The 13,036-nt window shown below is 44.2% G+C and overlaps 1 protein-coding gene across 5 annotated transcripts in view; it reads left to right on the top strand.

Annotated features, from left to right (window-relative positions):
- MSRA (methionine sulfoxide reductase A) overlaps positions 1-13,036 on the top strand; it is a 449,572-nt gene that overhangs the window by 390,378 nt on the left and 46,158 nt on the right. For 2 of the 5 annotated variants that reach the window (XM_027069623.2, XM_027069606.2), the window contains one exon: positions 9,414-9,452. The exons of the other annotated variants lie outside the window; for them this stretch is intronic. In XM_027069623.2, the coding sequence (XP_026925424.1) occupies positions 9,414-9,452 (39 nt within the window). The remainder of the gene's footprint in view (positions 1-9,413; positions 9,453-13,036) is intronic. 5 annotated transcript variants of the gene reach the window in all.

The raw sequence follows: 13,036 nt of genomic DNA on the forward strand, positions 1-13,036 counted from the left end.
AACAGACAGCTATAGAGCAAAATTAGAATCTTTTTGCTGGACGGACTTCTAAGGGTCTTCCTGGTTTTCTAAGAAGCAACCAAAAAAAAAACAAGAAAGAAAAAAGAAAAGACAAGACAGAAAGAAAGAAGAAAAAGTAGAGACTGGAAGAAGCAAACTTTCAGCTAATTATCATCTTTTTTTCCCCTCTGAGCTCAGAGTACTGTTCTTAATTTCCTGACCAGCTTGTGCCCCTCCCCCGCTCCCTCCGAGCATCTGTGGTGGTTTCAAATTGAACTGCATACCTGCTGCTCTGAATTTCCAACATACCATACCAGTTGGTTTGCCAAACAGTGAACTGCCAGCCATCTGCCATCCAAAGTCAGAATTTACATTGTTTCATCTTAAAATAACGCCTCCGGAATAGCAAGCCACTCTATGCATCAGGTTTTAAAATTGACAATCAGCCAGAATTAAAAACAAATACCAAATGGGCATAAAAAAAGAACATGGGGCGGGTTGGGGGGGGGGGGGCTGGCATTTGACGGAGAGTTTATTTTTCAGCATTTTTACCTGATTTTCCACCAAAATAGCCATGCCATTTAATTTTATCTGCAACAGCAGGAACTACTTACAGACTGAGAACATTAACTTTTTACTTGCCTGGCTCTAGATAGAAGAGGATTGGGACTAGGGGCTGGAGCAGTGGCCCTGGTCTCAGGGAGAACAGATGCCTTTATAATCTCTGGCTGAAGGGAAGGGAGACCTGTCTTACCCTCTTCTTGTCAGGCTTCCTGTTTGCTCAGATGAGAAAGCTGAGCTGCACGAAGGTGGGATGCCTGGTCCGAGGTCACATGCTACTTAACGGAAGGATGAAGTCATAAACCCAGAACTCCTGGCTCCCAGGCATACATAGCCTTCTGCCACCTCCTCCCCACCCCCATCTCAACTAGTCATTATGGATGTGGGAGACCCTCCATCACCCATTAGTTCTTAAGTGACTATAGCAGCCTTTCCTGACTTATTCCCCTGCTGCTTCAGGACAGACAGAAGGGGTTTCTACAGGGTTTGGAGAACACCTGGGGACCTGTGATGTTGGCCCTGTGGAAAAGCAACCATTGAATCTGGATGGCTTTCCAGAGCAGATGGGCTCAAAGGAGATTTTTTTTTTCCAAGAGAAAAAGAGAAGAGATTTCATGTTTCTTTTAAGGAAGCTGTTCCAGGCGAAGGCAGCTTGGGGAGAAGTGTGAAGTTATGAGTGGGCAGAGGAAGCAAAGGGCTCTAAATTTATACCAAAGCCACCTGCCTACAGTTTGGCACCCTGTGCCATGGGCATGCCAGCCTGAGCTGAAAAGATGCAAGGAATGTTTATACCTGACCCTGGGCTGAACAGGGCACTGGGTGATGTCTGAGCCAGGCCTTGCAAGCCTCTTTGGAATTCTGCTTGAGCTAATGGTGGAGACGGTGGCAGGCATCACCTCCATATGGACTTAGACATTCTGGGATCTAGGCAAGCTGCCTTTCAGTCTAGGTCTTAATGTGAGTGTCAGAGATGGGAACTGAGGTCGCAGTGCTAGTTAGGTTTGGTTTTTGGCCAGATGGTGGCATCTCCTAGAAGCTTCTCTCAACCCCAGCTAGACCCAAGGTCCCATCTTCCATGCTCCCATAGCCCCTTGCCCAAAGCTCTGACTTATCTACCCCACCAGCCATTCTTCATTGCTGGGACTGTACGTCTTTCCTGTAGATTCCTTGTAGTCAGAACTTCTGACTCTGAGCACCACTAGTATTTGCTGAACTCATGCTCACTTAATGAATGAGTGGATCAATGAGTTGCTGAGATAATACAGAATGAAATTGGTTGTATTGACCTCTGAACACAGCCCCACTGTACTTCATCTGTGAAAGCTGCTTTCGATTTACTTGAACTCCTGATTTTGTTGTGTTGCAATTAGCATTACTGGTATTAGCTACAAGTCACTGAGAGTATACTCATGGCCATCCACTGTACCTTATGTATGTTCTTATCCAATATGATTTAATTCCATTTATTAATAATAACCCTATAAGGTCACTGCTGTCATTATAGAGATGAGCCAACCGAGGAACAGAGGTGTTAATTTTCCCCACGTCACATCTCAAGTAGGTATCAGAGGCAGATTGGAACCCAGGAGCCCAAGAGACCTCCTTATAGATGAACCCCGTTGCTCTGTATCTGGCATTGATTAGGCCCCTTTGTGCTTCTGCACACTGGAGCATTGTTTCTAGTACTTTGACACCTGATATGCCCTGACACCCACAGCACACTTGGAAGAGGGAACCTAAGAGGAAAGGGGCCTTGTGAGGAAGGCTTAAGAAAGCAATTCTGTTTCGCTTGAGAAGAAAACAATGAAGTAAGATATGAAGGTTGCATTGAAGATTCTGAAGAGAGAAAGGATGTGCTCACTTACTCTGGTGGACAGGAGAGGACTTGGGGGTGAGAGGCAGATGTTGGCTCATCAGAAAGAATTTCCAAGTGAATGGAGCAGCATATCAGTAGACTTCCCTTCCCTAGAAAGGAGTGAATGCCCCACACAATAAAGTTAGGCAACAGCTGTTGACCATTTGTCGTGAAGCCATAGAAAGGTCCTTTACTGATATGGAGCTTGGTACAAGTGTGTTAAAATGTCCATTCCAACTCCAAAATTCCTCAGTTGTGTATTCTTAGTTTAGTACAATGGTGAAACATGATACAACGGTTATTATGATAATATAACACTGGTGATTATGATGATACATTTTTGAAACTTAAAATACTCTCAACTCATTTGTACATAATGGGTCAATTTTAGGCCTCCTTTCCTTCCCCTGCCCTGAAAATCTGATCAGAAGAATCCCACTTTTCAAAAGACTGAGAAGTTAAAACCAAGATCAAATGCAACACTATCATTTTACTTCCTAAAACGTATTTTCCTTTGCAAAATTGGAAGATGAACGAGTGGCCCCTCCTGGGACTGTAGATGTTGATCTGCCTGAGTCCTGGAGGGAAGGCTGCAGACAACGCTCAGGAGAGGGGCTGAAGAGGGTACCACTTAGGGCCAAAGCTGCTGTAACAAGGTCTTGCCCATGATTGCCTCTAGTGATGGAAACCTCTAGATGTGAGTTTAAAACCCTCTACCTATCTGTACAAATGCTATTTGCAAGATGTACTGTTTTGTGATAAAAGATAAAAGCTCTTTTATAAAGCAGTTGTGAAACAGTTTGTACCTGACCCTGAGTTAGAGTCGTTACTAAGGGAACCACAAAGAGAGAGAGAGACGATATTTAAATGAACCAACAGCTCCAAATTCCCCTGGGCAGGAGGGGTGTTTCTCCCCTAAGAAAAGAGTGAAACATCACTTTCTTCCATGTAGTGAAAGGATTTGTGGTGTTTGCTGCCCACGGGCGCTTGTACCTGTCTGTTACTGCTTTTCCCTTCTGCCTGGGAGATGGGCCAGGCAAGTCTGAAGGGCTGTAGAGCTGATGGAATAGCCAGAGAAACAAAGCAAAACTTCCCCTCAGGTTGTGTCTAAGAACTAAGTAAGAAAATGGAATTCTTATACTTACGGGGGCACAGCTGTGCTATCAAGAGAAGATGTCCCACAGGTGTGTTGAAGCAAAGAGCATGAAGTTCAGAAGCTAAAGGAGTGAGTGTCAGAATACAAGCTTAGGATTTGTAGTGAGTTTGAGATAAACTCTGCATTCAGTTCTGGAGGACAAAAAATTATATTAATTAGTAACTGAGTAAGGATGAATAGTTGATGTCAAATTTATAATGGTTTGATACTACTTCATATTAAGTATTACAAACTAAAGTGGTCTTTTCGATACTGTTAAAATGTGGCTCTTTTCATAAAGAGCTTTTTTCCTTTTTTTTTTTTTTTTTAAGGAAGAAAAATAAGTTCTCCCTCTCAGGTAAGAAAGCATCTTTTGTAGACAGAATCTTATTTGAATACAGCAAGACTGTGACACTACTGCCACCTAATGGGGGAGTGCCTTAATTGCAGACCAAGTACCTAAAGAAATGTTGAGACACTAAAATTTCAAGAGTAAATGTAATTTTAGCAGACCAAATACCACTTATGGAGACTGGTCCTACATACAGTATATAAATTACTTCCAGACACAATTAATATAGGGTCATATTTTGACCTTGCCTTTGACTTGTACTTTCTGCTTTACAAGTCCATCTGAAATTTAGGCAATATAGGAATTTGAGGAATTTAGAAGAATTATAGGAATTTATGGTATATCAAAATTTGACTTTAGAATGAAAGCTTCTGTTAAAAATGAAATGTAGAATAAAATAAATATTAATTTGTGCTAAGTAATGGTTATCAATGGTCATTCTATTTATGCATTGTCAATAGCTCAATAATTTCTTTAACTTAGTTAGGGCCAATTAATCACAAAACTGCTTTTTAAAACACTCATGGGAAGAAAAATACATAATTGAGAATTATGCATCATATTTCCAGGTTTAAAATCATCCTTATATAATTCATAGTAGATAAAAAGGGAAGACAGCCATTCACCCATTCTCCTATGTGATTATGAAACCATGAATTCATAACTGAAGTATCCACACATGCAAAGTGCCAAAATCTAATTCTTGATGGAAACCCAGCACATACATTCAATTCTTGTTGATGAGGAAACATGTTGAGTCCCCAGTAAGAGTAGATAAAGTCTTAAACTTGTGTTAACTGTTTTTGCTTTCTGGTTTAATAATAACCAACATTTTGCAGCTGCAGAATATTTTCATGTGTTGTTTTCATGGTCTCAACAACTAGATAATTAGTACCTTTGTTTTACTGCTGAGGAAACCGTTACGTTTCTAGAAATAAAATGACTTGCCCAAGATCACATAGTCAGTAAGTGGCAAAGGTGGGATATAAATCTAGATTTTCTGGCTCTAAATTTCATGCTCCTTCTGTTATATGGCAGTGTTTCCTAAGAGAAGTGAAGATGTGTTCCTCAAGATAGAAATCTTTGGTTTTGTTACATATGGTGGCATAGCATTCGTGTGTTGAGAAATAGCAAGATAGGCAAAGAATCAGAGGCTTCTAAGGAGAGAGATTTCACATTGAAACCATTAGAAATACTTTTCTTTAATGAGATATCAGTTATCATTAATTCATGTATTCATCCAACAGTAATTACTGTTAAGAAGAGAAACCACACCACCTACCCTGTCAGCGCTGAGAATGAAGGCCTGGCTATAGCCTGAAGGGGCCCATATTTTGGTGACTTGTAAAATGCCTCTCCCTTGTTGTAAACACTTTTTCTCTTCTTCACTTACCAGTCCATGTTGGGAAGGGAAAAATATCAGTCCCCTGTCCAAGATCGAGTTGGGACTCTCCATGACACATGGTATCTTCTCCAGTCCATGTTATGTACCCAGAATATCAGAGGAATGTCATTGTGTGTCACAGTGAACAACAAGAAGGAAAATGTACTTTGTTAAAAATGCCTTTGGTTTTTACTTGTGAGGTCTTGTGGGTCAGCCTATGGATTGGCACGTGGATCTATTCTCCTGCCAAATGAGCCAGGCAGTGTGGGAACATTTTCTTGAGCAAATACGTGGCCAGGAGAGAATTAAAGGTTCTGGCATTTTGTTCTGGGATGTACCAACACACACACATGTGTGCACACTCACCGGCTAGTCATTAGAAAATGTATCTTAAGTATGATCCAAGGTTCCTCTCCATAATTCCAATCGTTTCCTGACTTTACACCTCCTAAAAATGAGGATTACTTGTTCACTATCCTAATGCTGCTCCAACTGGGGACTTCATAATCATCTGGGGATGTTTTCAGGCCATACACAGCCCCTGTACCCTCTCTGCAACCCCGGCTGAGAAACAGAGCTCTCTGTGTCATGATCAGTGGCTGATAAAAACTTAATTCATTGGTTATTTTTAGGGTATATTATTTTGGGACAAGATCAGGAGGGAGATAAATACCAGAAGGCACTTGAAAGTCAGAAAGGAAGTAATTTGCCATGTAAGCCGTTAGAGGTGGTGCAGATTTAAGATTGGGGAAGCACATACATTATGGAGGACATCTGCTTTGGTGGACTGTCCTCCATGTTGGACACAGGAAGAATGTCATTAGCCCCCAAACCTGTCTGCTGGCCCTCACCTCATTCCCCAGTTTCCCTGACCCGACATGTGATGAATGCAGCATTGGCACAAGACATCCCCCAGATGGCCCTTACGCTTTGGGAGTGACATAATTGTTTGTGTCTTGTTCTCAGCTTTTTGCCTGAACAAACTAAACAGCAGGAAAGAGATATATTCCTACCAGTTGGGAAGGGAGAAAAAGTGATTGGTCCCCTGGCCATGATAGAGTTTGGGCGCCCCAGCATGACACGTAAAGCTGTACACAATTTGCCAGGCTACCTTTTCTCTGCCAACCCCCATGAGCTTCTTTGTTCCCTTTGATACCTCTGCACCTCTGCACCTCTGCACATGGGGTTTCCTCTGCTTTGGGAGGGCTCTGTGAGCTGTTCTCATCCAGGCAATGGGTCCTACCACCTTTCACCTCCAGCTCTGCTTGGGGCTTTCTCACTGGGTGTCATTGGCCCTGCTGGGCAGCTGCTGCCATATGAGCCAGAGGGGTCCAATTAGGAATTAAGAAATAGACTATTACAATCACAGGCCTCATTGAGCTGAAAGTGTTTGGAGTAATTTTCCAAGTGAACTCCACAGAGATTATCTTCACCACGCTTGCAAATAAGATAAACAGATTCCTTAGACATTTGTAGTGCTTTGCAGCTATAACATGCTTGTACATATACCACTATATTTTGCTCCCTGCAGTAACATTATGAGGTAAGTAGAGCAAGTGCTATTTTCCCTATTTCTAGATAACTAAACTGAATCCCAGAGAACTGACTTAGACATCCACCGGGTTCTTAGTGACAGAAATGATCCAGTCGACATGAATCTACCCCCACCTCCCTCTCTCTGGATATGAACAAAGGGAGCAAACCTACAATTAGACAAAGCTAAGATATGAAAAACCGTAACGAATATCACTGAACGATATGAAACAGACTATAGGTGCTATGGGAATTTGTAAGAGAAGGTTGGAATAGGCAGGAAATAATAATTAAAATAATAGCTGCCATTTATGAGGGTTTAAAAGTTGAGGTAGACAACTAAAACTGGCTTAGACTCCTTTAAAATTAAAACTGGGAATTCCTATAAAGGTTTTACTGTGTGCCAAGCACTGTGCTAAGTGCATGTTTGCAAGCACGATCTTATTTAGCAGCCCCCATCCAGTCCATGAGGCACTTACTATTGTCATTTTCCAAATAGTAGACGGAGGACTGGAAAGGTTAGGTAAATTGTCCACAATTAGCTGGTTAGCTGGAGCTGGGTACAAAGCTAGGCCTACCTGACTGTGCTGACACGGCTCTGTGCTGCTGCCTTGGTGGGCTTCATGGATGAAGCAGGGCAGGACCTGGCCCTTGGCTGAAATCAAGTTAGGCTTTTCTGGGGAGAGGAGGCAGGGTGCTCCAGGAAGGAAGCCAGTAGAACAGGAGGCACAGGGACAAGACATATGCGGTTTGTGGAACTCTGGGGACACCAGGAGAGAAGGCAGATGTCAAGGGGCTGTGGGGATCAAGTGGGAAGCAGTGAGAATGGGTCAGATCATGATGGGCCCTCATACTCAGATGGAGGAGTGTGGCCCTGATGGGATACTGGAGGCTATGGAGAGTTTTGAGCAGGTACAGGGCATGAGGAGGGGTGTATCTAAGGGCCACTGAAGTGCAGCCTTGGCTGTGGATCAGTCTTGTGGCCAACGGCTTTCAGAATCCATGGAAAGACCGAGGGCCAGACCTGAGGGCAGGTGTGTGACTCCTGCCACCTTAGCATCCTTGGCCGTGGTATTTGCCCTCCCCCAGCACACCGCACACCCTGTTCCTGGCTTATCTGCAAACACAGGGAACAGCAGTGGAGATGTTTCCCCTGCTATTAGGCTGATTGATGGAGAAGTCAAGCCTCCTTCTGTTCAGTGCGGGTGAGCTGATGGGCTTTTGTTCTCTAGGCCAAATTCCTAGGATCCTTTTGGTCCCAGAACACTTTGCCTGTGGAGTTTGTGATAAGAAAGTGCAGAAGTGATCTCACAGAATTGAATTTGGGGATTATGGATAGGTATAGTATAGGGGGAAATAACAATTCTTCCAACTCCAGGGCCTTTGTGGTATGGGATCGGCTGGCTGCCTCAGGGGAAGTGGGGAGACCCCGACATCTTTGCTGGTCTGTGTTAGACATGAAATAAAAGCAACTGCTAATGTGCAATCCTGTGCTCCAGGACCCAGACTGGGTGCTTTACATATATGTCTTATAGAACTCTGTGACGAAGGTCTTACAAGTCCAGTTTACTAGATTAAGTCTCGGAAATATTAAATCACTTGCCTCAGGTCTTATAGCTGGTAAATGACAAGTGAAAGTACAATGTAGGTCTTTCTGTGCCCTTCCCACTGTACATTGGCAGGAAGAGGATCACGGAGATGTAGCTGGCTGGGTCAGGGGTCTTTGCTTGGAAACATTCAGAGACCTTAACCATTTAGTTGGTGTTTCTCCCTCAATTTTATCTTTGAGATTTTTTGTATGTTTGAACAGACAAAAGACTTTTAGAAATTGGTTTGTACAGACACATATCTGTTCCTCCACTTTCTGCTATTTCCTCTCTTTCTGATATCTTCCCGCCTCACCCTCCACAATAAATTTAGAAAAAATTAACTAGCTGGGGCACCTGGGTGGTTCAGTCAGTTAAGCATCCAACTTTGGCCCAGGTCATGATCTCATGGCTCGTGAGTTGGAGCCCCGTGTCAGGTTCTGTGCTGACAGCTCAGAGCCTGGAACCTGCTTCAGATTCTGTCTCTGTCTCTCTCTGCCCCTCCCCTGCTCATGTACTGTCTCTTTCTCTCTCTCTTTCAAATATAAACATTAAAAAAAAATTTGAAAGGACAAAAATAAGGCTAGCATCAGCTCTGTAGCAATCTGACTTACTGTTAGAGTTAACCCAATCAGGAGTTACTGGTATGCACACCACATGTGGTCATGTGGGGTGGGTCTTTGGCCCTAGAGGTGGGTGAAAAGCTCCATCTCTGGGGCACTACCGCATATGACTTTATATGCTTGTGTGTTTCTCTGAATGCCCCAATTGGATGGTGTTTTGTGGAGCCAGAGATTCTGTGGGTGCCTCAATAGGAACAGGATGTGTTTGGGGAAGTAGAGACTGAGGGCGGGCCGCACATCCTTAACAGCTGAATAGCAGCAGGGAGTCAGGATTAATGGGTGATGCCCATTAACCAGCAGCAGGTCCCTTGCCTTTGGATTTTTCAGAATGGCAGCCTGTTGGTAACTCAGGCATCAAGCTCTCTTCTGTCTCTTTGCCTTCAGGAGGCTGCATCGCTAATGGGAACAGGGGAACACACACAGGTAAAACCCTGCAGGTGTCTGCCACCCCACGAAGACCAACATCAAGCTGGGGGTTGGGGGGCAAAACCAAGTCCTTGGGATTTCTACAAATGTTTGGTCAGAGTCATTCCTTGCTTGGCCACTGCAGGAGGAAATTTCCTCTCACTTCTTTACATAGGAGTGGACTTGAGTATTAGGTCAACAAAATCAGCATTCTATAGGAAGTTTTAGTGTGGATTTTCAGACGGGGGTGGTTACTAACACAGGTTCCTACTTAATAATATATTTACCGGGGCGCCTGGGTGGCTCAGTTGGTTAAGCGTCCGACTTCAGCTCACGGTCCGTGAGTTCGAGCCCCGCGTTGGGCTCTGGGCTGATGGCTCAGAGCCTGGAGCCTGCTTCCGATTCTGTGTCTCCCTCTCTCTCTGCCCCTCCCCCATTCATGCTCTGTCTCTCTCTGTCTCAAAAATAAATAAACGTTAAAAAAAAAAATAGTATTTACCGCGTCCCCCCCCCCCCCCCCCGGTCAGATTAAGGCCGTGCTTCTGAAGGGCCCTGGAATGATTATGTCTTCCTGGAACTTGACTTGATTTGTTCCGGCTTCTTCTGTTAGTGACATCCCTTTCTGGGTTGCAGACTTACACTTCTGATGGCCTCAGCAGCCCATTGGTGCTTAGCAGATAGATCATCTATTCCTTTAACTGAATCATTTGGCAAACATTAGGGCTACTTGTACACATAAGATGATGTATTCCTTAGGGCATTGATGTTTCTGGCATGGTTTGGGGGGATCCTCATAGCCCTCACTCCTACAGTCTGACCAGGAATAGCAAAAGCGTCTTGGCTTGCTTAACAGCAAGACACCTTCAGGACTGCACCTACCTTTCTAGTCAGGTGCATAACCAGGGGCAGTATAGCAATGTTAGTATCATGGGTTCTGCTGTTATATGGTCTGGGCCCAAATCTCTGCTGGGCCGGTTAGTATGTGCTCTTCAGTGTCACATGTTCCTTCTCTACTCAGCCTGACTTACCCAGTCTGTAAAATGAGGACAACTATAGCACCTGCCTTCTAGGATTTGGTAAACAGTATATAAGTTATTCCGTGTAAATTACAGAAGAACAGCCTGATACACAATAAGTACTCAATGCATATTAGCTATTATGGAGCACTTCAAACCCCAAGGAAATCCCATTTTTCACTTTATTGGAATTTTAAACCAGTTTTAGCTTTATATCAACTTTGATTGAGGTTAGAGTTGTCAACTCTTATAACTACCAGCATTCTGTGTTTGTATACAATGAGCTGGAATAAGCCAAGTGCTGAATATATTAAGGCAAATAATCAAAAGTCCTTTTCCTTAAAGATATCATATTCTAGTGGAATCAGATATTCCTGGGGATAGCCACAAGCAATATGGAGGTGCCTTCTTCACTGTATCATTGCACGTGGGTTTAAAAAAAAAGACTTTTCTGAAACTTTGAAAAAGAAGTAGAAGGGTGTGGGGCTCAAGAGGACTGGGTCTAAGCCCAAATTTATTCACTGTGAGATCGTGGGTAAGCCTTTCAAGCTTTCTGGATCTGACTTGAGTTCCTCATCTGTAAAATGGGGCTACAAAGTTATGCCTTAACTTCTAGTGACAGTTCATGTTATGCAGCTGTGTGAAAGGTCCATGGTGATCCATCTTACTGAAACTAATGATCACAACATTGTTTTGGGGAATAATTCACCTACTATACAGGTGGACCCAGCCAGAGGGTAAAAACCAGGCCAGTTTGCCTGCATGGGTTTACATTAATTACATTTGACATTCTTGGCTGGCAAAATCCCAAACCTGAAGGTGGCCTGAATCCCCTTTAAGGAGATTTCTGCCAGCATCTATGTGGGGCCTCTGATTTGAAGCACAGTTTGACCTATTAAGAACCAGATTCTCTGATAATACTAGTAGCAATGTTTTTCCATTAGCAGATATTGATTCTTTGTTCACTTTGGCAAAAGTTTATTACAATAACAGTAAAGGACTCTGTTAGAAGGCATGGTTTCTCTGTATCCTTTGGATGGGTGAAAAACGGGGCTGGGGGTAAATGAGGTAAGGAATGCAGATATTTTTACCCAGAAATGCACTCTACACTTACAACCTTTTGGGTTTGCATCTACCCAGCAAGATATAGTACCAAAATGTCTCATGGAGACCCCTGGAGGCCTGTGAACTGGAGCTAGGGGACAGCAGGCAATGTGTGCCTTTCAGAACACTGGGCCAACTGATTTCAGGCTCTGAAATCAAATTTGAGCCTCTGCTGAGTCTCTCTGGGTGGCTTTAATTATGGCAAGTTCACAGGGCAAACTCCTGCTGCCAAAACGCCTTTTCAAAGGAGGGTCATGAATACCAAAGTGCTTGGTGAGGAGGGGGTTCAGAGTCTCCCAAGGGCCAACCAGCTGGACGCCGCTTAACACAGACCCCAGGAAGAAGTTTCCTGGCAGCACTGGCACTTGTGGTCCAGGAGGGTCTCGGTTTGAACTTGGGCAGTGGCAGCATGCATGTGACCCCCACAATGGGAGTGCTGGCCCCAGCACAGAAGCTTCTAATCAGCAACACCTGCTCAGGGTGAAAGGCTGTGGGTGGCCGGGCCAGCAGATATCTTTATCAGTGACTGAATGTTGGCAGAGGAGCTCCACTGGTTTTTGAGAGCACAGAGCATAATGGGAAAGAAAGAGTTATGGCTCAGAATCCAGGAGCCCTGGGTTCTAGTCTCAGATCTGCCAGGAGCCAGCTGCATGGTTTTCTACTCTGGGCCTTGGTTTCTTCCCATATGAAAGCTGGCAGTGGGGGTAGATCACTCATGGGCCCTGATGTTGTGAAGCTCCATGTTCTGGATTCTAGGGGACTGCAGAGAAGAGCAGATGTGGAAAAGCAGTCACCCGGCGAGAGATTCCTTAAATGAGCAGCTGCCTTAAAGGAGTATCTACTAGGGAGCCCTGGAGTCAGACACCATGGTACCCCCAGAAACTAGGGGGTTTGGCACCTCACCCATCTATAACAGTCTCTCGGTCTCTGTGAGCCATGAGGGACTTTCTGATCAGGGTGGCAACGCTGGAGACCTCACCATATTGGCTCCTGACATCCTCCTCAGCAGCTCAAGGTTCATACTTTCATAGAGACCACACACTAGCCCAGTGGTTCTCAAAGCATGGGCCCACAGCAGCATCATTTGGGAACTTATTAAAAATGCAAATTCTTCTTTTTAAACGTTTGTTTATTTTGAGGGCGTATGGGGCAGAGTGAGAGGGAGGGAGAGAGAGAATCCCAAGCAGGCTCCACATTGTCAGCACAGAGCCCAATGCGATACCAAGAGTTGGATGCTTAACCAACTAAGCCACCCCTTTAAGTGTGAATTCTTGGGCCCCACCCCAGATCTACTGATGCAGAAACCCTGGGGATGGGCCTAGCAATCAGTTTAACAAGCCCTATAAGTGATCAGGCCAAAGTTAGATTACTACTGTACCAGCCCAGCCCTGTAGTTTGAGAACCATTGTGTGTGTGTGTGTTTCTCTCTTATGTAAAACTGGATTGTAATACTAAGACAACCCTGTAAGAATAAAGATACTT

Source organism: Acinonyx jubatus, chromosome B1 (genome assembly GCF_027475565.1).
Source record: "Acinonyx jubatus isolate Ajub_Pintada_27869175 chromosome B1, VMU_Ajub_asm_v1.0, whole genome shotgun sequence".
NCBI lineage: Eukaryota > Metazoa > Chordata > Mammalia > Carnivora > Felidae > Acinonyx > Acinonyx jubatus.